The sequence below is a fragment of the Coniophora puteana genome (genome assembly GCF_000271625.1).
Source record: "Coniophora puteana RWD-64-598 SS2 unplaced genomic scaffold CONPUscaffold_13, whole genome shotgun sequence".
Classification (NCBI taxonomy): Eukaryota; Fungi; Basidiomycota; class Agaricomycetes; order Boletales; family Coniophoraceae; genus Coniophora; species Coniophora puteana.
Genome location: NW_006913065.1, coordinates 534,314 through 557,857, shown reverse-complemented (window position 1 = coordinate 557,857; position 23,544 = coordinate 534,314). Strand labels below are relative to the sequence as shown.

The window sequence follows — 23,544 nt, the reverse complement described above, 5'->3', positions numbered from 1 at the left end:
TGGTTTCCTTGCCTGACGCCTGACAAGCACCTACGTCCGCTTCGAGCGACGTCCTCGGAAGGCCCGCCCAAGCACCTGGGAAGAAAGCCAAAGAGAAATCCGTGCACCCCCTCGGCTAATGCACGACTTGCTGTATACGTCCTTATCATGCTTTACAGTATACACGTCCGGGCCCAGTCACGCTCCTGGGGAACGAAGCATGTAATATTAAAAAAACGGGGGTCGCATCTTATCAGATGCAAAGACGCACAACACGCTTCTGTGACGCCTCGGGCTCGAACCTCTGGCACAGTGCGAAAATACCCACACCGAGTCCCATGCGGAGTCGCGGTAGAAGAAAGCTCAATACCAATCAGCGCCGTCTTCGAATCCTGGCCTGGTCTCGTCCACCTGAGCTGGGTGACGTCCGCGGGAGGAATTCACTCGACTAGTACTTGCTGTGGCTGCTGCTGGGACGCTTTTAGAGCACATCATTGTGAAAAAGTTTATCGTTGGCTTTATCGCTAGCCAATTGTATGTCTGAAAGGCAAAAGCCAATGGAACATGAACTTGTTCTTCGCAGTGTGACATTACCAGGAGTAACATGTTATGGGTCCAAGACCCCGTGACGGCAGAAGAGATGGTGGCGTCTCGTGACCCGGAGAAAACGCGTCGCAGCGCGTCACATCTTTACTTTCCTCCCACTCATCCATCATGCCCGCAACTCGAAGAAACACCAAACGAACGCAATCCGTGGACGATGACGTCGCCAGCCTATTCGCATCGTCGCAGCCCACGGGCGAGGACCCAGACAACGCCGATTCAGAGTACGTAGCATCATCACCATGCAGCAGCGATCCGTGGCCTTCGGCGACGCGCAAGGCAAAATTGACGCGCATACACCCAGCATGGCACAGGCAGCCGCCGAGGAGTTCAGAGGTAACCATTCAACTGAGCCGATAACTTTGCCCTCGTCTCTAAATCGTCTTGCGATCATCGTAATCATAGCGACCTGGCAAAAGCACATGAAGGAAAAGGAGGCGCGCCTGCAGCAGGCGCTGCAAAAAGAAGTCGACAAATACGTACGTATACCCCTTGCAAAGCCGCGCATATAGTCATCGAACTTTACTTTGTTCGAACGCTGCACGCCGGCGCCCAGCTCGACAAAAAGAGGCAGGAGCGTGACAATGTTCTCAAAGAAATGTACGTCCGAGGAAAATCAAATTCACGGCTGTCCACGTCTATCGCATCCCCGAAAATCCAGAATCGGAGATTTCACGCTTGCGGCAACCCAACTTGATCTTTTTTTTTTCTTGTTCTTCTTTCATTTACAGAGAAGCGATATACGACGCGTTCCTGACGCAATATGCAATTCTGGAAGACGACGTCCGCAGAATTCTCGTCGACATCAGTGAGAAGCAGAATGCGCTGCTGGTACGCGGGCTTCCAGCCACGTGTTTTTTTTGAATTCACTATACGGGCGGTCGGAGACTTACATATTTTTCCAACAGATACTGGTAGCAGAGAGGCAGGCCGCAGCCCACGAACGCGCCGCTGAGCTCGAGAAAGGGCAGCTCGAGGGAATGACGCGCCTCAAAACGGCCTCTCAGGGTACGTTCCACCGGGCCTATGGCCTCTTACTGCGCTGCTTATCAGAGGTCCATACTTGCACGCAAACACGGCTCCATACCATGCCACCTGCCTTGACGACGCCACAGAGCTCGGCTCCCTGGAAGACCAGCTATCGGGGTAGAAAACCGTCTGATCAGCCCACCCAAGAAGCACCTCGGAATCTCGATAAGCAGATCAAAACCGAAGCCAGCCTCCAAAGGTAGCTTCGCCGACGCAATGAAATTCGGACGTTCCGTACCTTGACAGCGCCCCGGGCTTCTGGTGCTCGCTTCGCGCACATTAATACCCCTTTCGTCCGCTGCCTGTGCCCGTATCCAGCCCCACTGCGGCATAATGCATTACGTTGTATGGCAATCCGCGCGTCGATCATGTCCTGTCAAGGGGATCAAAGATGAGTACTGAGTACCGCACCGAGCCTGTGGGCACGAACCATGACGCAGATTCGGATGCGGGCCAGATCCCAAGGCCGAATGCGTCCGGACGCGTTGTATGTGGCCCTGGCGAGCGGATGGGCGGCTCGCACGTCCCCAGCCGAGTCGCTTGCGGGGTCAGAGAGTGGGCGCACAGCAGTCGCGTCTGAGTGTGCACTGGTGATTCAAGGCGTACGTCGACGCTCGGAGGTACCAGTGGCGGCGAACAACATGCAGCGTCGAGGCGCCGGTGAATACGACAAAGCGAGCGCGAAGCGAAGGGATCGACGGCGGACGTGCCTGTCCAAACAAACAATGTATCGTCGACTAAGACCGCACACGATGTGCTCATCTACGGGCACAGGCGACGGCACCAAGTACTGCAGGTGCTCGTCGGGGCATCAAAACGACGACGACAATGACGACACCTATTTGCCCCGCCATCCAAAGCTGAGGCGGGCGGCACGGCGTGAGATCCGCCTGACGCAGCCCAGGCTGAAGTTGAAGCCGTTGAAGTGAGGACGACAACGCGCCGCACGTCTGGGCCCCTGCCCGCAGGCGATTTGCTATGCATATGCATGGGCCACCCGACAGCAACAATGCGCGTCGCCACAACACATAAGCGCCCATACCGTGACCGCGCATATGCATGTCGACTGACACTCGAAACAGTCACATGCAGCCGTACCGAGAAGCTCGGGGCGTCAGGAACGACGTTAACGAGTGCCTATGCCGTGCACAGGGTGGCGCGGACTCGGAGAGCCGCATCGCTGATGAGTTCGCTGCGGCGCGCCAAGGTGAGTAGCCGGCGGTCCAATATGCTTCCGCATTAAGCGGACAGCCCGAACGCAAACAGCGCACGCACAAGCCACGACGTCGAGCCCCATCGAACATGTCTAAAACGCCCGCGAACGTTGACGACGACCGGGTCAGCCTGAACCCCCGTCGCAATTGGCCAGGCCAAGGAAGTACTGCGAATCTGCGATCGCACGTGGGACACCCAAGCTGTCGATCGGGGCAAGTGTCCTATTGCATATTGCATATTGACTCTCGGAGACTACTCTATGCATTCACTCGATGAAACAACCAGCAGGCTGATCGGCGGCTATGTCGTCCAGTATAGGCCAGTCCTCCGTCATAATTTTAATCTCGTTTCGCATCGTGACCTCCGACGCTCACCCGCGGCGGTGCCCGCACTCGCAACTAGTTAATATCACTGTAACGCCAACATCAAGAGACCCATGCACCCGGAGTATGACAATGCTGTATACAACCGGGCTCACCGACGCGCCGCGCCCTTACTGCAAGCAAATACGAACCCTTGCGAAAAAGAAAACGCGCGCACACAAAAGGGGTAACACGCCCGAATTTGTAGCGTCCATCCAACATACCGCGTTTGCGCGACTCTATCGTCTATCTCTGTGACACGCTGATGCCAGAGACAGATGCCAGAGTGTTCCAGGGGCCCCCCGCAACAGACGCAGACCGTGCGCCGTCCTATCGTGTCGCCTCCATTGGCCGATCTGCCATGCGAAGATGCACTGCGATACGGTACGACGATGCGATTGGCGTGCCCATACACGCACGCACGCACATCGTGCACACATGGAACAGGGGGAAACGGCAGTCGTTGCAGGGCGCGCTAAGTAACTTTGGTCTGATGCGAGAGAGACGGATTCGGTGCCGGCGGTGCACCGGTGGACCTGAGTAGAGTGATGGGGCCAAACTTTCTCTGTATTATCTTAACGCTAGGACAAGAACGAGCTAGACAGGGGGGATGCTAATTTTCAAAGAGCCTAAGGCTAAGGCTAGGCGTAAATGACGAGAGCCTTATCAGCAATACGCCATTCGGCCTTGGCAGTGTCCACGGCGAAGTCGCGCGCACGTTTGAGGCTCAGCGCGCTCTCGGCGGAGGATGGCTGATTGCCCAGTGTCGCGTCGGGCGCGTCGAGGTTGAGATCGAGCGCATACGTTTCGGGGATGTGGAGCAGGATGCGGCGCGGCTCGAGATCGAGGGTCGCGCTAGCCACAAGGGCGCGCGTCTATTTTAGCGCATGCATAGCACGTCGATGGAATTGTGGATGAATAATAGACTAATAACGATACATTACTACTCACCAAACGAGGCACAGATATGGCGATGCGTATTTGGTTGCCCGAGGGGGACCAAGTGAAGGATGGTGTCTGGAGCGAGGCGCTACCCGTAGCGTTCACATTAGAGCTAGCGTCCGAGGCCGGTGTGCTAGCGGGTTTCTTTAGCGCACTCTTGAGCGATTGGCTGGCGGTGGACCTGACGACGGGTGGGACGGTGACTTCCTGGATTAGATCGTTCTCTTTGCGGTGGTTGGGGTGCCCGGGCGGGAAGAGGGCAGCAGGGACTTGGATCTGACGGGCGAGGGGTTTCCCCTTGGAGGCGATATTGGGAGTGCTAATTTGGCGAGATAGCTGGAGCCCAGTCTGTGCTTCGATGCGCTGGAATGCAAGCTCTGGGATAGGCCATTATTAGACGAGTGTATGGAGACAAGAGCTGGAGTGGACGAACCGATGAGGAAGGTCTTGAATTGAGGGTCCTTGAGGGAGCGGGACTTTAGGGAAGAGTTGAAGACGGCGTCAAAGACGAGCGAGGGCTGTCCAGCTGTGCGATGGGGTCGCGAGGAGGAACAGACCAAGATGAGTGATGTCCATTCACATCGGAGTGAGGAGAGGCGAGGTACACTAACCTTTGTCCTTGTCCTCGTGGGGATCTGATACGACTACGGGCACAAACCAATCCTGGTCTGCATTGTGGCCCTGTATTGCGCGCTGGAGGGCGTCGTGGGATGCGTCTGGGGGCGGGGGAACGTTCTTGTCCCAGGCAACATTGACGAAAATCTTGCGGTCTTTCGGAATAGATTGATTGTTGAATTGGAGTTCTGTCTGGTGTGTGGATTTGGACTTGACACAGAAAGCCGAGACGGGGCAGAGGTCGAGTGTGACATGGGCCATATTGGAAATTAGGGAATTGGGCCGGGATGCCTAGTTGGGATTGTGTGACGGATATCCAAAACGGGGAAAGAAGGGCAAGTAGACCGTAACTGATTTCGGTTCGTCCCACAGCCAGACTCTGAATCTGAATCATCTCCTCCTCTCCACTAAAAAATTCTTATATAAGATCACCTCCATCTGCCTTTCCTTCCTCACTACCAACCTCTCCTCCTCACACCTCTCCTACAAACACACCTCTTCTACTCTCTGTACCACTCTATCTCCTGTACAATGTCTGCTGCCAGCTCCCTCTCCCCCTACAACGTCACCCCCGTCCCCGACACCGACGATGACAAGCTCATGCAAAAGTACATCCAGGACAGGCGTGTCATTGGTGTACGTGACTCGACCCAGTACGACCCCGAGATGCTTACATTTCCTTTTCTAGTACGACCCCCTGATCCAGCCCGCTCTCCTCCGCCACGAGATCACCCCCACCGAGGCCTCCCAGCTCACCATCGCCTCTGCCCGCTACAACTCGGCACGCGTTCTCGCAGGCCAGGATGACCGTGTCATCGTCATCGTCGGCCCCTGCTCTATCCACTCTCCCGAGCAGGCTGTCGAGTACGCCAAGCTCCTCAAGGCCAAGATGCCCAACTGGAACAACCTTCTCATCATCATGAGGGCCTACTTGTGCGTTCTTTCACTCATCTTCACTCAACAAGCTGTGTCCTAATCATCTCTTCTCTTACAGCGAAGTAAGTGTTCTGATATCAACTATCAGTTCCTTGTAGAGCGGCAATTCAACCTGCTCCTATTAACAGAAACCCCGGACCACCGTTGGCTGGAAGGGCCTCATCAACGACCCCGACATTGATGGTTCCTTCAACATCAACAAGGGTATCCGCATCGCCCGTCAGCTCCTTTGCGACCTCACCGATCTCGGTGTTCCCGTCGGCTCTGAGCTCCTCGATACCATCTCGCCTCAGTACATTGCCGATCGTAAGCTTCTGTCGATCATTTCATTTAACCCCGTCCCTGACTCGTGCCTCGCCTTCCAGTCATCTCCTGGGGTGCCATCGGTGCTCGTACCACCGAGTCCCAGCTCCACCGTGAGCTCGCATCCGGTGTCTCCTTCCCCATCGGCTTCAAGAACGGCACGGACGGCAGCGTCGGCGTTGCCATCGACGCTATGCGCTCGTCCTCCAACCCGCACGCCTTCATGGGTGTCACCGAGCAGGGTCTCGCCGCGATCGTCAAGACCCGCGGCAACCAGGACGTACACGTCATCCTCCGCGGCGGCTCCAAGGGCCCCAACTTCGCCTCTGAGCACGTCGTCGCGGCCGCTTCCGCCATCGAGAAGGCCCGCCCGCACCACCACGCGAGCGTCATGGTCGACTGCAGCCGTGAGTCTCTCTTACCCCCTGCGGTCACCGGAGCCTTTAGCTAACCGCATTCAACTCTTTTCCGCAGACGGTAACTCGCAGAAGAACCACAACAACCAGCCCAAGGTCGTCGACGACATCTGCAGCCAGCTCGCCGCGGGCGACCGCAGCATCACCGGTGTCATGATCGAGTCGAACCACAACGAGGGCCGCCAGGACGTGCCCGCCGAGGGCCCCTCAGCTCTCAAGTACGGTGTCTCGATCACCGATGCCTGTGTCGACTGGGAGACCACTATCGGCATGCTCGACCGCCTCAACGACGCTGTCGCTGAGCGCCGCAACACGCTCATGGAGCAGGCCCTCAAGAAGCCCGCCGGCTTCCAGCGCGCATAAGCCTCTCCAGGCTCCCGGTCGTTTGGGGCCGGGCGCGCGGTGGGGGTTCGTTCCCGGGTCGATTCTTCATTGTCCTAATTCTTCATGCACGCGCATCACGGACACTGCAGGATCTGTGTACATCTTCTATCTCTCCCTCTCCCTCCCTCTCTACTATTATTCCGTGCATCTGGCTCTGCTGTCAGGCCATACCACTCTGTAGAATTAGCGACTCTAGATATTCTTAAATCTCGTTTTTCCTTTCTCTTTATTTTTTTATTCTCTCATTTTTTCATTTATTGCAATCCCAACCACGCATATGTCAACACCATACACATCTCCCATTTGTCGCTAGTACCACATACAATAAATTCGGAGCTGTCTTCGAACTCATCGATATTTGTGTGAAGAGCTTTGTGAATGACTCCTGGCTTTCTCTGCAAGCGAGCAGCTAAACTTGGCCTGGAGCATATCGCTCGCGAAGCTATTAGCTCCAAGGTTCACCGATGCATGCACTCAGCGAGAGAAAAGGGGTTGCGAAAGCCTACTGCGACCAGCGACTTGAAAGGGCGCAATCTATCTTTGGAGTCTCCACATATATCAGACACATGCAGCAGCCTTGGCGAAGGTTTCCCGAGGAACTCGAAGCTTTCTTCGGAAGATAGAGTGCAAGGAACTCCTGAAGTGAATCAGAAGACAACTTTGGAACTTGCACTGTAACATAAATAGCAACAGCGAAATAGTAAATAGCATTGGGCGTGCCTTGGAGCTCAGACTCGGATTCGGATTCGATACTCGGGTGCATAGCTCGGGGAATTCTACATTGCATACGACCGCTTTTATTTTGTTCTTTCGAAGCTGGCGCTCGAGGAAAAATCTCCCAGGGCACATCGCGCGTTTATGTGAACAAAGTGCCATCTGCGTCTACATTGTATACATTGTGGCGCCGAATTCGAATAAAGGCGCGACACACTTGTGGATAAATATGGGCTCATGACTCCAGCGCAGCGGCCATGCTCGAAGGCGCCAATCGCGGCGCTTTTGTGTGTGCACAAACGAGATACTACCTCCTCGGTTCAATGCGCTCGAACTTTCGAGGGGGTGCGTTCGCGAGCCAGCGGTATGGAGATATTTCATTGATAGCCAATACAGTCGCTGCGAGCGTCGGTGCATCATGGTAAACGTTCGTGACGAGCCAGCGGTACTTCGCCCGAGGGTTTATGCTAATATTGCATGGCGTGTAATGCAGCGAATGATACAGGAGAAAGGAGAAAACGGTGCTCTGCTCTCCGTCTACAGCAAGAGCCACAGAAAAATAAATGCGCAATCCGCCTATGAGAGTCCTTGCCAAGCCTCGATCACGTCCTCGAGCGAAGTCACAGACCAGCCCGCGCCGAACGTCGTCGTCATCTTTGTGCCCGTGCCGTGCAGCACCTCCCGGATCCCGTCGTCCAGCAACTTCACGTCCCCGGTCCCGTTCGGCGCGGGCCCGCCCACGCACTGCGCGTGCGCGTCCTGCGCGAGCTGCTTCAGGATCACCAGCAGCGACGACGCCGGCACCCCGTTGCGCAGCAGGTACCACGCGAGCGTCTGCGTCACCCAGCGCTCGTCCTCGTTCGCGACCGCGACCGCGGGCGAGCCGTCGATGCTTTTTGCGCACACGGCGATGGCTTCCCCGCGGGCGTACTGCTTCACGGCGGTCATGAACCGCTGGTCGGTCCGCGCGGCCTCGAGTCGCCCGTCAAGCTCCTGCAAGACACCGAGCGCGGTCGTCTCCCTGATCAGCGGCTGACGGCGGTTGTTCTCCTCCTTCCCGCTGAACAGATGATCGAACACGCGGCAGTTGTAAAAGTCGGCTGCGAAACGCAGGTCCTGCAGTCGGAGGTGGAAGAAGCGGTGTGTGGGAGACTGCATGCGGTACTGGAAGAGCGTGAGGTGCGACTGCAGCGTCTCGATCTTATCTTGCAGGATGCTATCGAGAAGGGCGGCGTGGCAGTAGTTGTGGAATATTCGTTCTTCGCGCGTCTGCCCATCTTCGCGTGAGAACCAGTCGGCGAACGCCAGGAAGAGCACGTCGTTTGAGAACGAGGAGATGAAGTGCGTGAGGTCGCTCGCCGGATGCGCTTTCACGTCCGTCACTTGAGGAAAGTCGAGCGTGGCAGCATCTCCAGCAGAGGAGCCGGAGCGAACGAACAGACTCCGGCTCCCCTTGGGGTCTTCCGTGTAGCTCAGGAATGCCGTACGCCGCTTCACGAACAGCGTTTGCGTCTCCAACAAGTTCTTGCGGTGCTGAGGAATATGCGCCACATCGACCAAAAACGGCCAGTATCTCGGTGTATCGACCTTGATGGCAAACAGTCGATCGAGATCTGGCAACAAAGTCGGTGATATGAGCTGATACGTCCCTTCGGTTCCCGTGACCTTGAGAGGGAGATACACGGCCTCTTCAGTGTTGACGTCTCGGGCAAGCAAGCAGCGCGGTTCGACAGCCAATACCCACAGGTGCCTTAGCGCCTGGAGGTAGCTCTTGTTGTCCGAGGATACGTGATGGAACCGAGGGAAAAATGCGACGACCATGGAAGCGATTGCTCCGTTGGAAGTACCGAGCGTATAGCGTCCACCGCCCAAGAAGAGAAGACCCATGGACAGGTGAGTCGCGACGTGCACACCATACCGGAAAGCTTGATGATACATGCCATAAGCATATCTCAGCCTCCTGAAGCATGAGATCTCGCCGGTGCCAGCCATCACCATGCAAAGAGCAATGGAGATGAGGTTCAACCCCTCTCGGACCGACGCTCGCTTGATCTTATGATCAAATGCTGGACCTAAAAAATCTCATTAATTGTGAGGCAGTTGATTTTTGTACCGAACCGCTTACTGTTGGCATACACAAACCGACTGGCAGTGTCAAAGTAATGCAAAATCACCGCATATGCTTCATGACGGGCTGTACCCGCAAACTTTAGACCGATGGCGAAACAGCACGCAGACACAATGTTCCAATACGCAAGCTCCATAGCGTCATCACTTGCTTTGGCCCCGGATTCGGCGACACTCTCCTTGATAGACAGAGTAATCGTAGCTGGGGTCTGAGAAGAAATCCAGTCGTGAGACGGCGATATGCCGTCCCACATAATGAGACAGCGAGCGAGCGTTCGCATCAGCTGGAAGCTCGGTTGTATCCGATTGAGCTCCAGCGCTGTATCAGGAACCGCGAGCATATCGGCTACGTCGCGCCTCTCGGTCTTCAGGTACATGAGTCCCAAGGCGATAGTGGCTGCTGGGGACGTGATGTTGACGTCAAAAGAGGGCGCTCGAGACTGTCGCATCCTATGGACACCTTCCCCGTGAATGAGAGTCCGGAGGCGATTCATGAACGCAAGATCTGCAGGCACGGATGAACCCTGCCCCAGCATCGTCATACCGAACGCCAAGCCGGCCGCATATGTGTACGCCTCTCGGTGCTCGTTGCTCAGATCGGGCTGCACAAGATCTTGCCTGCTGATCTGGTTCAGGCAAACCTCTGCCATCCGCCGATTTTTGGTGCCGAGATAAAGCAGACCCACGCCAGCCAAGCCTGCAGCCTGCGTCATGAGAGAAACATTCAGGTCCACAGATTGAGTGGGCAAGAGTGCAGGAGTATGGACTGCAAGAAGCTTTGTGACATGGCGGTTGCCGGTCCCAACATTAGCAGCTGATAGGCCCAGCAGTACACCAATGGAGGTCAAGTCGTGCTTGGGCGTGAGGTATCCAAACGTATGCCATGTGAGCATCTCCTTGAGGTGTCCTGTAAGTCCGAGGGCGTACAAAAAGCCGGCATGTTCGGGTGTGAGCTCGGAAGGCTTGTTGAAGGCGATCCAAGAGCTTTCCACACCCTTTGCCTTCGGAGAAATTCTCAAGCCTGCTGCGACACCGTTGTGGAACTCGCCCCAATTGGTGCAATCTGTAGGAATTTTGCCGGGCTCGGGAACCGCGATAATGTTGAGGGGTTGTACTCGGACCGAAAAGTCGAGCTTAGGAATGGAGTAAGCTTCACGAGTCACGTTCAGAACCGAGCCATATGTGAACATTGCACGGCCATATGGCAAAGCCAGCGTCCGCTCCGCAATCCGAACGACTTGCATCTGTTGTTCCTTTGCTTGGTCATGTTCACTGCAAGAAGTCAGTTGAGAAAATTCCGAGGTTCTGCAGATATGACTCACTTGAGGTCGGCGCGCTCAAAAATGCGCACGGACGGAGGGCTCGACGAACAGAACATCCGCGCCGCTTCGTCGAGTCTCCTATCTTGGCCGAACCGAATGTCGGTGAAGCCCTCCTTCTCGAGCTCAACTCCAGTGACTGCATCAACCTCGCCAACGCCGGCTGATATAGCTTGTGAAACAAGCTGGCCCACTGTCGTACGCTTACGCGTGTTCTGGGCGTCGTAAACCGTGAATGGAGGGCAAAAACTAATTAGTAAAATTTCTTACCGCATAATTTTCCGCCGAAGGGAAGTGCTTGTTGTTCCGATCCAGGCGCATGGAGGTCTGGCCAATGTTGTACGATAGATCACGACGACCAACGAGTTCGTAATGGTCGGCGTCCCAGCTGTTAGGAGGACAAAGTTGACAGGTGCGAACAGCTTCTCTGAGGGGAGCAGCAACGCCCAGCGGAAGGCGGCTAAGGAACTTCTCTGCGCGCTGCGCCGACCCGTGCCGACTGATCAGTATCTCTACGGCTCTTTCAGCGCGTTTCTGCGTGGATCCGCTCTTCAATTCAGCCAACGACGAGAACGTCGCGATTAAATGTTGCAGATTCGGGAGACTTTCAACCAGCCCAAAGGCGTACGACGGTTTGACGCCCAAAGAGGTCGCGATGTCCTGGAGAGAAAAGACAGGAAACTTCTCTGGAGTACCTATCCTGCCGTATAGCACCCCGCACATATCTGGGGCGACGACTGGAATGCGGTCATCCAAGTACTGAGTTGCTGTTTGACGTCAGCACATATATCCAAAAGGCTGATTACTTTAGAAACTTACAAGTAGTGAGAGGAGCTGTCCAATGGGTTGGTATAGTCGGGCACAGTCTCTTCCAGTAGTCCGCCCACTCTGGCCTTATGATGTGCGCCAAATTGCATATGAGAGGTGCAAGATGGCAAAGCGTATCATGCTGGTGAATATCCATCCGTAGGTCCTCGGCAACCATATGTAGTGCGTAAAGGACACCCGCCAGTAGTGACTGCGTCGCTGGAGTCGGCGCAGAAGAAAATTCCCAATGGCTGTTCAACGAATTTGGTGGAGTCGGCATCTTCAGCTTGGATAAAGCGGGGTCATCGCGAAAATGAGCAATGGAGGGTGATTGCGATAGTTTATTCCAAAGGTCAACACCAGGCGCAGACGGTGAGCCGGAGTTGATGCGGAATTCACTGGCGAGCGAGCTGCACAGAGTTTGAAGCTCCATCCGTGAATCCGTGCGGTAGTGCCGTTGCGACCATAATTGAAGGAAGCGGTGATGGAGACTAAACATGACTTCCGATGGTAGCATGAAGGAAAGGGCTTGTAATATCCTTCTAACCAGTTCATCCTTCGGAATAAAATTGAGTGATGCTCTGCGAGCTGTGCCGTCGCCCGCAGCAAGAGTTACAGAGGATACACAGACGTCCTTCGCTGTGGTTATTGAGGCTATGGTTCCAGCTAAGATTGCGACGGGAGTTGCTGATGCCTTGGGGAAGCGATGGTTTACTGGCAGTACGTTGAGTCCATGGGTGTAGATGACGGTCTGTCCACTAGGGTTGATAGCTAACATATCCCAGGAGTTATGTCGAGTGGCTAGCACAGATGCCACCGAATTCACGCTCAACGAAATAGTGTACTCAGCTCGAAGCGTTGATCGGACCTCTTCGCGCAGGACCGAGAACACCAGCCCCAGCCCCGGGAATGGACATACACACACCGAAGTCCGGGTCGATGCGCCGTCAAAACGCTGATCAAAAGCGGCGACAGACATCTGCGAGCAATCAAGCGGTCTGAAGGGAAAAAGATAGAATATATTCGTATAAGCCTCCCCTCATACTGAAGGCCGGAACGTACTGTGTGCCATCTACCTTGTACGTACACAGGCTCTGCATCCAATATGCCGCCTTCATGCGCGAATGCTCGATGAGCGTGAGCGCGTCGTCTTGGGCATGCGGCCCAAGGGCCATCTTATCCAAGGTGAAGCTTAGCTCCGTGCGTGCCACAGAGGCCTTGCGTCCTACCGGTTGATGTGGGCCCGCTCTAAGATCACCATACGTATCTTCCTCGAGGATAGAATCGTGTTGCGAGGCCGCGCGTGGGCGCTGACCAAGGTTGCCTTCGGCTGTCATGGCAGACGACTGCCGGCGATTCCCTGGCATGGACAGCCGCTGCTTGCGAGAGTTATTGCGTTCGATGCCTCGATTAGGATCTTGAGGAAGGGGAACGGCATTAGGCTTTATGTATGCATACCGCCAGATCGTGAGTTCACGTTCATCGCTGTTGAGCGTAACGACAAGGCTGTCTTCGGCATGTGGAAGATGCGAAGATACCCAAATGACATCCTCTTTTGCAGGGACAGATGTAAGAGGCTGAGCAAATTCCCTGCGCTCTTCCTCTAGATAAGGCGCCACGCCAAGGTATCCACCCGCGATGCTTCCGGTTATGCCGATAGTGGACGGTTCCGCGAGTGGGTTGGCAATGGAGAAGATTGTTGGCAAAAGTGGCTCGCCAGTCGCGGCTGCCTCCTCGATCTCGTTTGGTTCAAATGTACGTTGTACAAGGACACCGTGAGGATGGAGAGGCCAGGCACGGCGAACAAGGAAGGGGAGGGAAAAGGTGTATTCGGCACCATCTTCGAGGTAGATGCGCCCAATATTCCGCAGGAATATATAAACACCGCGAACAAGTGTGTGCTGTTCTTCGAGCTTCAATTCCGGCGAGACAGTGGCAAAGGGACCAAAAAGAGGCGCCTTGGGGACAGTTTCGTCTCCGCGAGACTGAGATTGAGAGGTGGGATTGGAAGAGGTGTAGTGCGCACTTCCGTGTGCGTGCCCCTCGTGCTTGGTGACGCTCTGCTCGAGTTTTGCAATGCATGCGTACCGGATTGTCTGATTATCATCACCAAAGTCCCACTTTCGCTTCACGACCCCTCCACGACTGAGTATGACGATATGGTCATTCCACGCCAGCTCGTCCTCCACCCACGAATCAGAGTTGGCATCGTCAAAGAGAGGGTAGTATGCGTTGTTGGTCGTTTGGTTTCCTGAACTAGAGAGGGTAGCTCGAATGGCCTTGAGCAAGTCAGACTCTCCTGGGGAACTGCCTGGATTAGTTGACGATTTGGTGAGGAAGTCGAGAGCAGCGGAGTGAGGCGGTCCGTGAGACGGAATAGAAACTGAGTTTATCATGGAAGTCATTAATCCTGTCGTAATAGAGGTTGGTTCAAGAGACTTTAGCGCTGCATAACGGTGTGCGAGTAGCACCTAGTGACACCAAAGAGAGGGCATTTGAACGCGTAGGAAAGGACGCGCTCTTTGCGTTTATTCGGATTTTCGCGTCGACTTAGACCACTCATTCGAACATGTTTGAAAATCCGTAAATAATATTCAGGAAAAATGAGAACGCAACGACAGTTTAGCAAATAAACGACAGCAAAGAGGAAAAAAAACGACAACATTTTCAATCATACAGCTCTGCGAAATTCCTGTAAACCTCCAATCCCAGCATCCCCATACCTTCCCCGCCTCCCTCATCACCACCTTCGCCACCTTCGCCATCCGCCCCCGTCCTCCCAATCAGAGCAGCCTCCTCCTCAGGCATATTATTCCTCCTGAACCTCGCAATCATCTGCAGACGATTGCGCCAGTTCGTGATAGCCTCCACCGCAACCGTGTCGCGCTCCGTGCGCATGAAAACACCAGCAAACCAGTCCGCGAGCATGCTCAGTTGCCGTACGAGCAGTGGCAGTTGTTCGTCGCTGATAAGCTTGAAATCACCGATAGGCGTAAACTCGCGCATGCCTGGCGCCTGCTGCACGCTAACTTTGAAGTACTCGCGCTGGTGGGCCAGCTCGCCAGGGCCGAGTGTAGGAGGGGGAAGTGGGATCGGAGGTGGAGGTGTAGGGGATGGGGTTGTGCTCAGCTCTGCCTCATCCTCCGTAGCTGCCTCTGTCTCCCCGGTTTCTGTCTCCACCTCGGCGACAAGGGTTCCAGCATCCGTCTCTTCGACCTCAGAAGCCTCTTGTGCCTCTGGCTCTGTTTCGATGTCTGCTTCCTGTTCAGCAGTTGAGTCTGGTGCAATTTCTTCTGCTTCATCGTCTGCGTCCGCTCCCTCGTCAACCACCTCTTCCAAGTCTGCTTCTGGGGCTGATTCGAGGCCAGCATCACCAACTGGCTCTGACTCGGTTTCGACGACTGCTTCTTCCTCTGCTTCAGGTTCTACGTCCGCGATGGGTTCTGGCTCTGGTTCAGCATCTCCGTCCGTTTCAGCGTCGTTCGCTTCTGGATCTGCTTCAACAGCACTCTCCGGCTCTGCTTTAGCTACGCCCTCTCCTTCAACGCCGACCTCGACGTCCCCGCCAGCCTCCTCTACCGATTCCGAAAGAGGAGAATCGGACCGAAGCGTGTGCGGCTCAATCACGATATTGACGAACTGGAACTGAGTCGCAAGCGTATCGAACCTATACGGCTCGCCCGAGTCGTTCCAGACGATGCGCACGTAGTCGTTTCCAATGTGCCGCTTCTTGTTTACACAGTGCTCGTCTCCCTCGCGCGAGGGCATCATCGTCGCTGTGTGATAGAGAATCTGACCGATGTCATCCCCCCACGCGTACGCGTACTCGCCGTCCTCGTCCGGATCGAGGCCACCCGTGTAAACATCCGTCGGGGAACGGAGATTGATGAGTCGGCCCATCCCGGAGAGAAAGGTTGTGTACGCGGAGGAGCCTGAGGTATTACGGAGAATTTCTTGCTCGGTGGTCTGGCCGGGTGCGACGTACATGATCCCGACCTTGTGTGTGTCGATGACAGGAACTCGATCGAGGTTCCCAATGAACCGGCGCAGTGTAGATGGTTCGATGACGCCTTGGGAAGGGAAATTGAAGGTAGCTGGGTGAGGGGATAATTGCAGAGCAAAATATGACGGGTTGAGCGGCGGTACAGGATCTTTCTTCTCTGCATCTGGTTCTTGCTCTGGAGTCACATCAGAAGGCTCCTAAACATACAATGAGTCAAATGTCAGTAAACACAAAATATTACTCACAGTTCCCTCCGCTTCTGGTTCTGCCTGAGGTTCAGTTTCCGACTGCTCGCCCTCTCCATCTTCCAATATAGTATCAGATTGCTCTTCATTTCCTTCCTCATCTTCCTCGGCGGGTGGCTTCTCAAGCCGACACGTAAACTTGGTAAACCCAGACGGCCTTCTCGACAGCACCTCCACCCAGCCCTCCCGCTCCAGCGTCCGCACCGTCATAACCGAGTTCCCAATCAACCACGTCGTCTCGCTCACCGACGGCTCCGCCGGCGCACGCAGCGCGCTCGGGTTCATCACCATATCCTCGAGCACCGCGCCCTCCGGCTTCGGCTTCGGCTCCGCGCTGACATACAAATACCGCGCGAGCCAGTCAAAGCACACCTCCGTCGGCTCGTCCACCGTCCGGCGTCCCTCGTTCGCGAGCAGCAGCTGGCGCGCGATGTACGGGATGTGCCGCGGCCGGTCGGGCGGCTTCACGGAGAGGAACCAGATGTACACCACGTAGAAGCAGATCATGCGCACGTACTGCGAGAGCGCCCACGAGATCGTCGGGTGGTCGCCGAGCCGGTTGTGGTGCTGGAGGTACTGCAGCGCAACGCCGAATACCATCTTTACATCATCCTCGCGCAGGTTTGTCTGTAAATCGGCCAGAGAGCCGACGATGGAGAGGAAGTTGAGGATATGGACTGCCATGTCTGGGTTGGACATGATCTGGGAAAGCGTCTCGAGGATGGCGGGCAGGGATTTTTTCAGAGAGGCGGTGAGCTCGTATGCGCACAGGGTCAGCGCGTGCAGGCAGCAGATAATAGTCGACGGGGTGCCGTTCAATCCTTCGCGGAAGACATCGACAAGCGCATGCCGCAGCGGAGTCTCGAAACAGATCTTGTAGCTGACGAGGACAGTGAGGGAATGAAACACGAGACCATGAGCGTCCCGAGCTTTGAGTCCGGGAGGCCAGCGATCGATGTTCGTGCCAAGTTCTCCGGAGACGACGCCCGTCGAAAGGAACGTCGCAAGCTTCGTCATGATCACCTTGCTCCTTGGACCACAAAAGAAATGCTTGTTCCCGAGATGCACCGGCAGGTGGCACAGCACATATGACACAATCTCCCAGTTTCTCTCTCTCTGGAGCACCGTGAGCAGCGCATCGAGGTACAAATCCGTCGCCGAGACACAAGGGGTCTCGCCTTCCGGGTCATACGAGACGAGACTCGAGCTTGGCGTGTCGCTAAGCACAGGAAACCGACACGTCTCTGGCACGGTCCACATCGTCCTCCTCACCTTCGTCACAGGCGTCCCAGACACTGGCGGCGATAATGGCATAGGAGCTCTCGACCGGCTCCTGCTCGATGCAGAATTAGAAGGCCGTCCGCGCCCTCTCGACGCCCGCCGCCCGTCCCGCTCTGCAGCGCCGCGTGTACGCGTTCGTAGCAGCCCAACCTCGTCCGAGGGCTCAGCCGAATGGCTCTTACTTTCCTCGTGGCCAGGTGGCGGAGGTGGCGGGGGAGGCGGCGGCACCCGCCCGATGAGCGACGCCAGCGTGCGCACGTGTCCGTCCACGTCGGGGTGCTTTTCCACGAAATACATCTGATGGGACTGAGTCGCTCTCAGCCGCATCAAGAACTGCAGCAGAGTGAGCTTCGCCCGCGCCGACCTCGAATCCACGAGCAGCTGCACGAGCAACTCGTAAATCTGATTAGCGGCGGTGCCGTGGTCCCTATCTTGAGAGTGGGCAGAGAATGCGAGATGCCCAAAAACAGAAATGAGGGCGATCATGGCGAGCGCCGGTCGGGGGAGTGGAGGTTCTGGCGGTGGTATCGGTGGGGCAATTTCGACGGGAGTCTCGATTTCCTCCTCTGGATGGGGAGCACTTTGCGACCGCGACCCCGTCAGCGAGGACAAAATCGACATGACCGAAGGCATCGCCGAGTCTTTTTCCTTTAGCACAGGCCGGAACTGACTGTGGTGCCTCGATAGTACGGGAGAACTAGCGGTGGATGTCCCAGTGGAAGAAGAGTACGATTGCGGCGACGCCGTGTCAGACGTCGACGTCGAATGGTTCCAATGGGCACTCGGCGGCGGCTCGACCTCCTCTTCCTCATCCGGTGAGCTCTCCACGGCAACATCAGCAAGCAGTTCGATGATATCTTGAGCGGATGCTGGTGCATCGGCATCTTCGGGGTCCTTTGCATACTTTTCCACTGTCAGAAAAACCACCTCGTCTCCGAGAATTCGCCATAAAACGCGACCATCGAGAGGGTCCTCAGGCACTTCGTGGTACCGTTTCTGACAAAAGTTAAACACCAGCTCAGCTAGTCGCATCCGATCTTCCGATGCTTCATGCAGACTATCGTACACCGTCTGCAGCGCCTGCACGATGGCAGCCCAAGTCTGAGGGTGCGTGCCGCTCGAGAAGGTGGCGTTGCCCAAGATGTCTTGCCACTGCTGCAGCCACTTTGGTGAGATCGGCGAGAGGTCACTCTGCTCCAGCATGATTGGCGGGACTTTGGCGCAATCCGCGTCCGTCAGATGGTCCGCAACGAACAGCATGGTCGTGGAAAGCGGCGGATTCAGCCGTATCGAGTGGTCACGGGAGAGGACCGCAGAGAACGTGCGCAAGATGGGTTTTTGCGCGGCAGACGGCTGAGCGATGGGCAGGATATACGGCGTGTCGTCTAAGGTGCTTACAAGACACACATCTTAGGACAAAACTGCGACAAAACACATAGTATAGATGAACGACTAACCTGAGAAGTTGCACATAGCTCGCCAGATTGCGCAGCGTCTGCCCCGCAATCGTCGCCTCGTCCTCGCCCATCTGCCTCACATTCTCCCGCTCATCAAACTCCTGCAGAATATCCTGCAGCGTCCCAGCAGCCTCCTCCACGATCCGCTCCCTGTCCATCTCGAAATTATGCGCCGCCTCCTCCTGCGGCTGAAACCTCAGCCACTCCTCGACCGAGCGCCAAAGCAGCTTCCCGAACCTCACCTCGTCCCACCCCTCGATCTCGTCGCGTGTCCACGCGCGGTGCATGAGCTCATCCCCGATGTCCATCTTCCCCCCCGGCGCACCCGAGTGCGTCGACTGCTCCGCGCTGACACGCGAGATGTACGCACGCGCCATGCGCGCGGTGAGCCGCTGGCGGATGAGATTGCGCAGCACGCGGTGCGCGCCGAACGCGACGACCGCGAGCGCGTGCAGGTCCTCGACGGGCCCATGTGGCGGGCTCAGGTGGCTCTTGAGCACGTTCATGCACGACGGCGCGTCCGGGCCCGAGAATAGCGAGAGTAGCCTCTTCTGGATCTTGCGTTCGATCGGTAGCGCCGCGGGCGCCTGCCCGGTGACGGTGAGGCGCGACAGCGGCGAGGCAAAGAACGCCTGTGCACGGAAGAGGATAGGGAGTATAGATTTGAGATAGCGTGGCGCGAGCACCTTGAGCTGGGACGATAGATGGTTGAGATAGAGCGTGACGGCCACTTCAGGTGGCTCTTTTGTCGGTGCCCCGCCCGCGTTTCCGAGTGACCGCAGAGATGGCGAGGACGGGGCCGTCCTGAGCAGCGGATACGGCGGCCTGAGCATCGCCGACGCACTATGCGGTGCAGCCACATGCTCGGGGGCCGTATGGTACGGCGTGGGCGTGCCTTGCGTCGAGCTCCCCGAGTCCGGGACTGGAGACACCGGCGGTGCATCCAGCGCCCGACATACCAAGTCAGCATACAGATCCAATACCTCCGCAGGCTCGTCCTCCGACTTGAACGTGTCCAACACACTCGCCAGCAAGCCCGCGATGCTCTCCACACTCGCCGCCCTCTCCGCCCTCTCTGCCGCCCTCTCCTCCACCACATAGCACTCAAACGCACCGCCCATCCACTGCACAAGCATCCTCACCAACACTCTCTCCGCCCCCGCAACCTCGATCCCATTCCTCACAAGCCCCCTCAGCGCCCTCAACCGCGCCTCGCCCACCTCAGGCGGCCCCCACTCCGCACTCCTCGCCAGCCCCGCGATGCGCGCATCCCGCTCCGCCGCACCCAGCCTCACATCCCCACGCTCGCAGTACGCAGCCAACACATCGTACCCCGCCGCTCGCAACGCCGGCGGCGCCTCCTGCACATCGCACAGCTGCGCCAGGACAGGATCGAGCACCGCCAGCTTCGGCAGCGGCATGTGCGTGCTCACCGCAGCCACGAGCGCCCGCGCGTTCGCCAGGCTATGCTCAACATCGGGCGACGAGAGGGACTCGACGAGGGCGTCGAACGGGAGGGCGGCGGCGGCGGGTGCGCCGAGTGCAGCGGGGGGTAGCGCTGGTGGGTTGGACGCAGCGGGGTCTGTGCGTTGCTTGCGCCAGCCGCTGAAGGCATTGGCGAACGCGGTGTTGGATCGTGGCCTCGATCGTGGCGGGTCGTCTGGATCATTTTGTGTTCGTGTCATTGACACTGGGCGCTGTCCCCTGTAGCGAGGAGATGTGTTAACGTCGGTTAGATCGCTGAACCATGCGAGTACGGCACGCATCTGCACTCACCGACGTCGTGTGGAATAACGTCGGGCGTATGAACGTTTTTATAGTAGTCGTGAATGTGGTCGTGAATGTAGAGAGTCGAGTCAACACATTGTCATGTCAGAACATGGCCGGGTGGGTCCTCACTCTCTTTTCCGTCATTATCACCCCTGACCGCATCAACCAATCACCCTCTTTCCTTCTGATCACAACAAACGCCTGAGAAATCACTCAATCCTGCCGAGCAATTATATATTCGTTACACTACAATAAAACGGAAACCTGCGCATCTGCTGTGTATGCAATTCTCGACAGAACAGTCCTAACGCAGGCCAGCCATGGGGAAAGTCATCATGCATCACCGAATAAACGTCCTCGGGTCATAAGGTCATCACATACAAGTAGAAGAAAGGAAAAATCCGTGCCATGCTGCCACACCCAGAAACACATTAACGCGGAGCGCCCGTGGCCGGCAACGACGTGCGTTTCGGGGTCGGCTTGTTGGTCTTCGAAAGGGGTGACCCGTGCCCATGAATAATATGGTTCCCTGCCCTACCCATCATCGCACGCGTCCCGCAATCCCTCGGCGCAAGCTCGCCACACTTCACATGAGTCCTGTTGCGCAAGCACAATCAGAAAACTCTCATCAGAACACAACAGAAACACCCAGAACGCACCGCAGTCCGCAATCATCACACTCCAAACACGGCTTCCACCCGATCCGCTTCATACAGATATCACACTTCTGTACCAACAGCCCGCTCGAGAAGAGCAGCTCCAGCGGGCTCCAGCTCGCCGCCTCCCCTTGCCGCGTCGGCGACGTCGACCTGCCCTTCGTCGTCGCAGCAGGCGACCCATGCCCGTTCATGCTCGTCCGCTTCGTCCCGGGACGCAGCAGGGTGAACCGATGCACAAGCGGAATATTCGTCATGATCGACGAAAAGCCCTTCGTAGCCGCCGTGGTAGACGCCGTCGACGATTCCGCCGTGCGGTACGTCTCGATCGACATGAGCGAGTTGGCCGTCGGAGGTGTCGTCGTCATGCTGCTCGTGGTCGTAGACGGAGGCGTGTTCGTCATCTGGGTGCCCTTGGACCCACTCCCGGTCGAGTCGGTAACAGGCGACTCTATCGATGAGCTACTATTCTCAATGACAGAGGGCTCTGTGGGGCGAGGAGGAGTCGAGGGCAGCGCCGTTCCGTTCGGGTTCTGCGCCGGCCGAATAGTCAGAATAGACGAGAGCGACGGCGGCTGAGTCTCCGTCGCGGTAGGGGTATGGTGTCCTCTGATGACAGTAGTGCTGTAATCCGACAGCTTGCTCGATGTACTGTTAATCAGCGGTTGTGCGCTGTTATCACTGGCATTATGCCCTGAACAACACGCCATCAGCTTGAACCAGCAACAAATACAACTACAACCCACCATCCGTAGCCTCGCTCCAGTCGCTGTTCAAATGCAAGCTAACATTCAGCCCAGAAATAGCCTCCATCAGCTCCTCCTCATCGCTGCTCTCCTCCCCACCCGACATCGCATTCTCAGCCGCATCCCCAATCTGCGACTGCCTTATATCCTTCCCAATACCCTGCCCAAAGCTCGGTATACGCGGCGCCGCCCTCGGGCGCTTCGACCCGCCGGCCGTCATGAACTTCACACTGCCCATATGCAGCTCCCCGGCCTCCGCGCGCATAAGCACCTCCGCCTCAATCTCCCGCAGCCGCTCCAGGATCTGCCGCGTGTCGGGGCGCTTCGCCGGGTCGATCGCGAGGCACTCAAGACACAGCTCGACGAACGCGGGCGGACAGTCCGGGTTCGCCAGGCGCCTCACCTCCTCCGCCTCGATCCCGAACGTCGGGCCCTGCCGCTTGAAGTGGTCGTCGTCCGCGAGCCGGCGCGCCGCGATCTCGCAGAAGATGACGCCGAGACTGAAGATGTCTGTGGGCAGATCAAACTCGTCGCCCATGAGGATCTCCGGGGACATGTACGAGTCCGTGCCGCAGAACGTGAGCCGCTTGCTCTCCTCCTCGTTGCGCGCTGCGATGCGGGCGAAGCCAAAATCGGTGATCTTAAGCCGGGCATTGGCCGTCACGAGGAGGTTCTCGCCCTTGAGGTCGCGGTGGATGCACTTGCGTGCATGGAGGTAGGCGAGCGCGCGGGCGATGTCAGTCGCGAAGGACATGCGCAACTGCCATGGGAACGGGCGTTTCTTGTCATAGATGTACATCCGCAGATTACCTGGTGGAAGGGCATGTGAGTGTGGACATGTGAGTGAATGCGTGAGTGGGAAGAGTAGCGTGACGACGTGAAGAAGGCAATAATCGTACCATTCTCGATATACTCTGAGATAATAAAGATGCGATTATCTGGGGGAGGTGCGCGAGAGAGGCCGAGGTAGAGGACGACGTTAGGGTGGCGGGCTTCTCTGTCGGGCTGTGAGCTGGCAGAGGGAAAGGCGATGCAGCGACGCACTTCATGAGCCGCCATTCTCTCTCAAAGTACTTTGCGACGTCGTAGCTGGTGGAGGGGACGACCTCCTTGATCGCGACATCAATGCCGAGATAGTTGCCTGTGGAGATTTTGTCTGAGTAAGATCCCGCAAGCAGGAGATGACGCACCCTTGTAGACGTTGCCAAAGGAGCCTGATCCCAGTTTCTTCCAGTCGCCCTTGATATCCTGGAGACCAACTCAGCAAGCTACGGATGGATCAGGCTGAAGAGGGTAACCTGGAAGGGTATAACATCGAATGCGTCGGACATGGCTGCTCGATGTGAGCGGGTGGACGGGCGGACTAGTAAAAGTGCAGCCAACTTATAAGTTATTAAGTAGCACTGATGAAACCAGGCGGAGTGCGATGAGACATCTAGCCAGATTAGTCACAAATTCCCCCTTTTGTAGTCGCCCGCCCTCCGACCACACAGCCCTCTGAAAGTCTGACAAGTCTCGCTGGAAAATCGGCATATGCGTACAAAGATTCACTCAAGGCATGTCGAAAAAAGCTCAATTGGAAAAGCTACAATTTCAGCAGTGGATTTGAATTTTAGCATCGAGGCCCCCTCTTTA

At 56.6% G+C, this 23,544-nt stretch overlaps 6 protein-coding genes across 6 annotated transcripts; 2 read left to right on the top strand and 4 right to left on the bottom strand.

The window, feature by feature from the left end:
- Positions 1-693: 693 nt before the first annotated feature.
- CONPUDRAFT_157884 (uncharacterized protein) lies at positions 694-3,732 on the top strand (the record flags this gene model as incomplete). Its single annotated transcript, XM_007774896.1, has 9 exons — positions 694-806; positions 887-918; positions 988-1,061; positions 1,139-1,182; positions 1,314-1,413; positions 1,491-1,590; positions 2,386-2,536; positions 2,694-2,818; positions 3,467-3,732. The coding sequence occupies 9 exons, from the start codon at positions 694-696 to the stop codon at positions 3,730-3,732; spliced, it is 1,005 nt and encodes a 334-aa protein (XP_007773086.1).
- A 9-nt stretch (positions 3,733-3,741) lies between these two features.
- Positions 3,742-4,873, bottom strand: CONPUDRAFT_139435 (uncharacterized protein; the record flags this gene model as incomplete). The annotated part of the gene is made up of 4 exons (XM_007774895.1): positions 3,742-4,063; positions 4,140-4,507; positions 4,564-4,656; positions 4,742-4,873. Coding segments are annotated over 4 exons (827 nt in total), but the record flags the coding sequence as incomplete, so codon positions are not given.
- Positions 4,874-5,215: 342 nt separating this feature from the next.
- On the top strand, positions 5,216-7,134 carry CONPUDRAFT_84658 (3-deoxy-7-phosphoheptulonate synthase). The gene is made up of 6 exons (XM_007774894.1): positions 5,216-5,381; positions 5,434-5,678; positions 5,740-5,743; positions 5,810-5,987; positions 6,047-6,391; positions 6,459-7,134. Exons 1-6 carry the CDS (start codon positions 5,277-5,279, stop codon positions 6,761-6,763), a joined length of 1,182 nt encoding a protein of 393 aa, XP_007773084.1. The 5' UTR covers positions 5,216-5,276; the 3' UTR covers positions 6,764-7,134.
- A 791-nt stretch (positions 7,135-7,925) lies between these two features.
- CONPUDRAFT_110365 (uncharacterized protein) lies at positions 7,926-14,201 on the bottom strand. The gene is made up of 6 exons (XM_007774893.1): positions 12,814-14,201; positions 11,764-12,749; positions 11,215-11,711; positions 10,948-11,159; positions 9,624-10,897; positions 7,926-9,570 (listed from the first exon to the last, which is right to left on the bottom strand). The coding sequence occupies exons 1-6, from the start codon at positions 14,154-14,156 to the stop codon at positions 8,075-8,077; spliced, it is 5,808 nt and encodes a 1,935-aa protein (XP_007773083.1). The 5' UTR covers positions 14,157-14,201; the 3' UTR covers positions 7,926-8,074.
- A 133-nt stretch (positions 14,202-14,334) lies between these two features.
- CONPUDRAFT_110361 (uncharacterized protein) lies at positions 14,335-20,591 on the bottom strand. Its single transcript, XM_007774892.1, has 4 exons — positions 20,514-20,591; positions 18,738-20,441; positions 16,000-18,673; positions 14,335-15,951 (listed from the first exon to the last, which is right to left on the bottom strand). The coding sequence occupies exons 2-4, from the start codon at positions 20,420-20,422 to the stop codon at positions 14,419-14,421; spliced, it is 5,892 nt and encodes a 1,963-aa protein (XP_007773082.1). The 5' UTR covers positions 20,423-20,441; positions 20,514-20,591; the 3' UTR covers positions 14,335-14,418.
- Positions 20,592-20,733: 142 nt separating this feature from the next.
- CONPUDRAFT_110356 (kinase-like protein) lies at positions 20,734-23,329 on the bottom strand. Its single transcript, XM_007774891.1, has 7 exons — positions 23,208-23,329; positions 23,100-23,157; positions 22,954-23,050; positions 22,809-22,906; positions 21,910-22,719; positions 21,167-21,857; positions 20,734-21,104 (listed from the first exon to the last, which is right to left on the bottom strand). The coding sequence occupies exons 1-7, from the start codon at positions 23,238-23,240 to the stop codon at positions 20,939-20,941; spliced, it is 1,953 nt and encodes a 650-aa protein (XP_007773081.1). The 5' UTR covers positions 23,241-23,329; the 3' UTR covers positions 20,734-20,938.
- Positions 23,330-23,544: the final 215 nt, after the last annotated feature.

What these genes read in the sequence shown, in the direction of transcription:
- CONPUDRAFT_84658 (XM_007774894.1), top strand. Translation starts at nt 5,277, where the DNA reads ATGTCTGCTGCCAGCTCCCTCTCCCCCTACAACGTCACCCCCGTCCCC. An exon ending in AGGACAGGCGTGTCATTGGT is followed by an intron (nt 5,382 to 5,433) that starts GTACGTGACTCG and finishes TTCCTTTTCTAG; the next exon opens with TACGACCCCCTGATCCAGCC. An exon ending in CGTCATGGTCGACTGCAGCC is followed by an intron (nt 6,392 to 6,458) that starts GTGAGTCTCTCT and finishes TCTTTTCCGCAG; the next exon opens with ACGGTAACTCGCAGAAGAAC.
- CONPUDRAFT_110365 (XM_007774893.1), bottom strand. Translation starts at nt 14,156, where the DNA reads ATGACTTCCATGATAAACTCAGTTTCTATTCCGTCTCACGGACCGCCT. An exon ending in GACAGCTCCTCTCACTACTT is followed by an intron (nt 11,712 to 11,763) that starts GTAAGTTTCTAA and finishes GACGTCAAACAG; the next exon opens with CAACTCAGTACTTGGATGAC. An exon ending in TTTGAGCGCGCCGACCTCAA is followed by an intron (nt 10,898 to 10,947) that starts GTGAGTCATATC and finishes GACTTCTTGCAG; the next exon opens with TGAACATGACCAAGCAAAGG.
- CONPUDRAFT_110361 (XM_007774892.1), bottom strand. Translation starts at nt 20,422, where the DNA reads ATGACACGAACACAAAATGATCCAGACGACCCGCCACGATCGAGGCCA. An exon ending in AGCTATGTGCAACTTCTCAG is followed by an intron (nt 18,674 to 18,737) that starts GTTAGTCGTTCA and finishes GTGTCTTGTAAG; the next exon opens with CACCTTAGACGACACGCCGT. An exon ending in AACCAGAAGCGGAGGGAACT is followed by an intron (nt 15,952 to 15,999) that starts GTGAGTAATATT and finishes TTGTATGTTTAG; the next exon opens with GAGCCTTCTGATGTGACTCC.
- CONPUDRAFT_110356 (XM_007774891.1), bottom strand. Translation starts at nt 23,240, where the DNA reads ATGTCCGACGCATTCGATGTTATACCCTTCCAG. An exon ending in CTTTGGCAACGTCTACAAGG is followed by an intron (nt 23,051 to 23,099) that starts GTGCGTCATCTC and finishes AAATCTCCACAG; the next exon opens with GCAACTATCTCGGCATTGAT. An exon ending in CTGGAGCGAGGCTACGGATG is followed by an intron (nt 21,858 to 21,909) that starts GTGGGTTGTAGT and finishes CGTGTTGTTCAG; the next exon opens with GGCATAATGCCAGTGATAAC.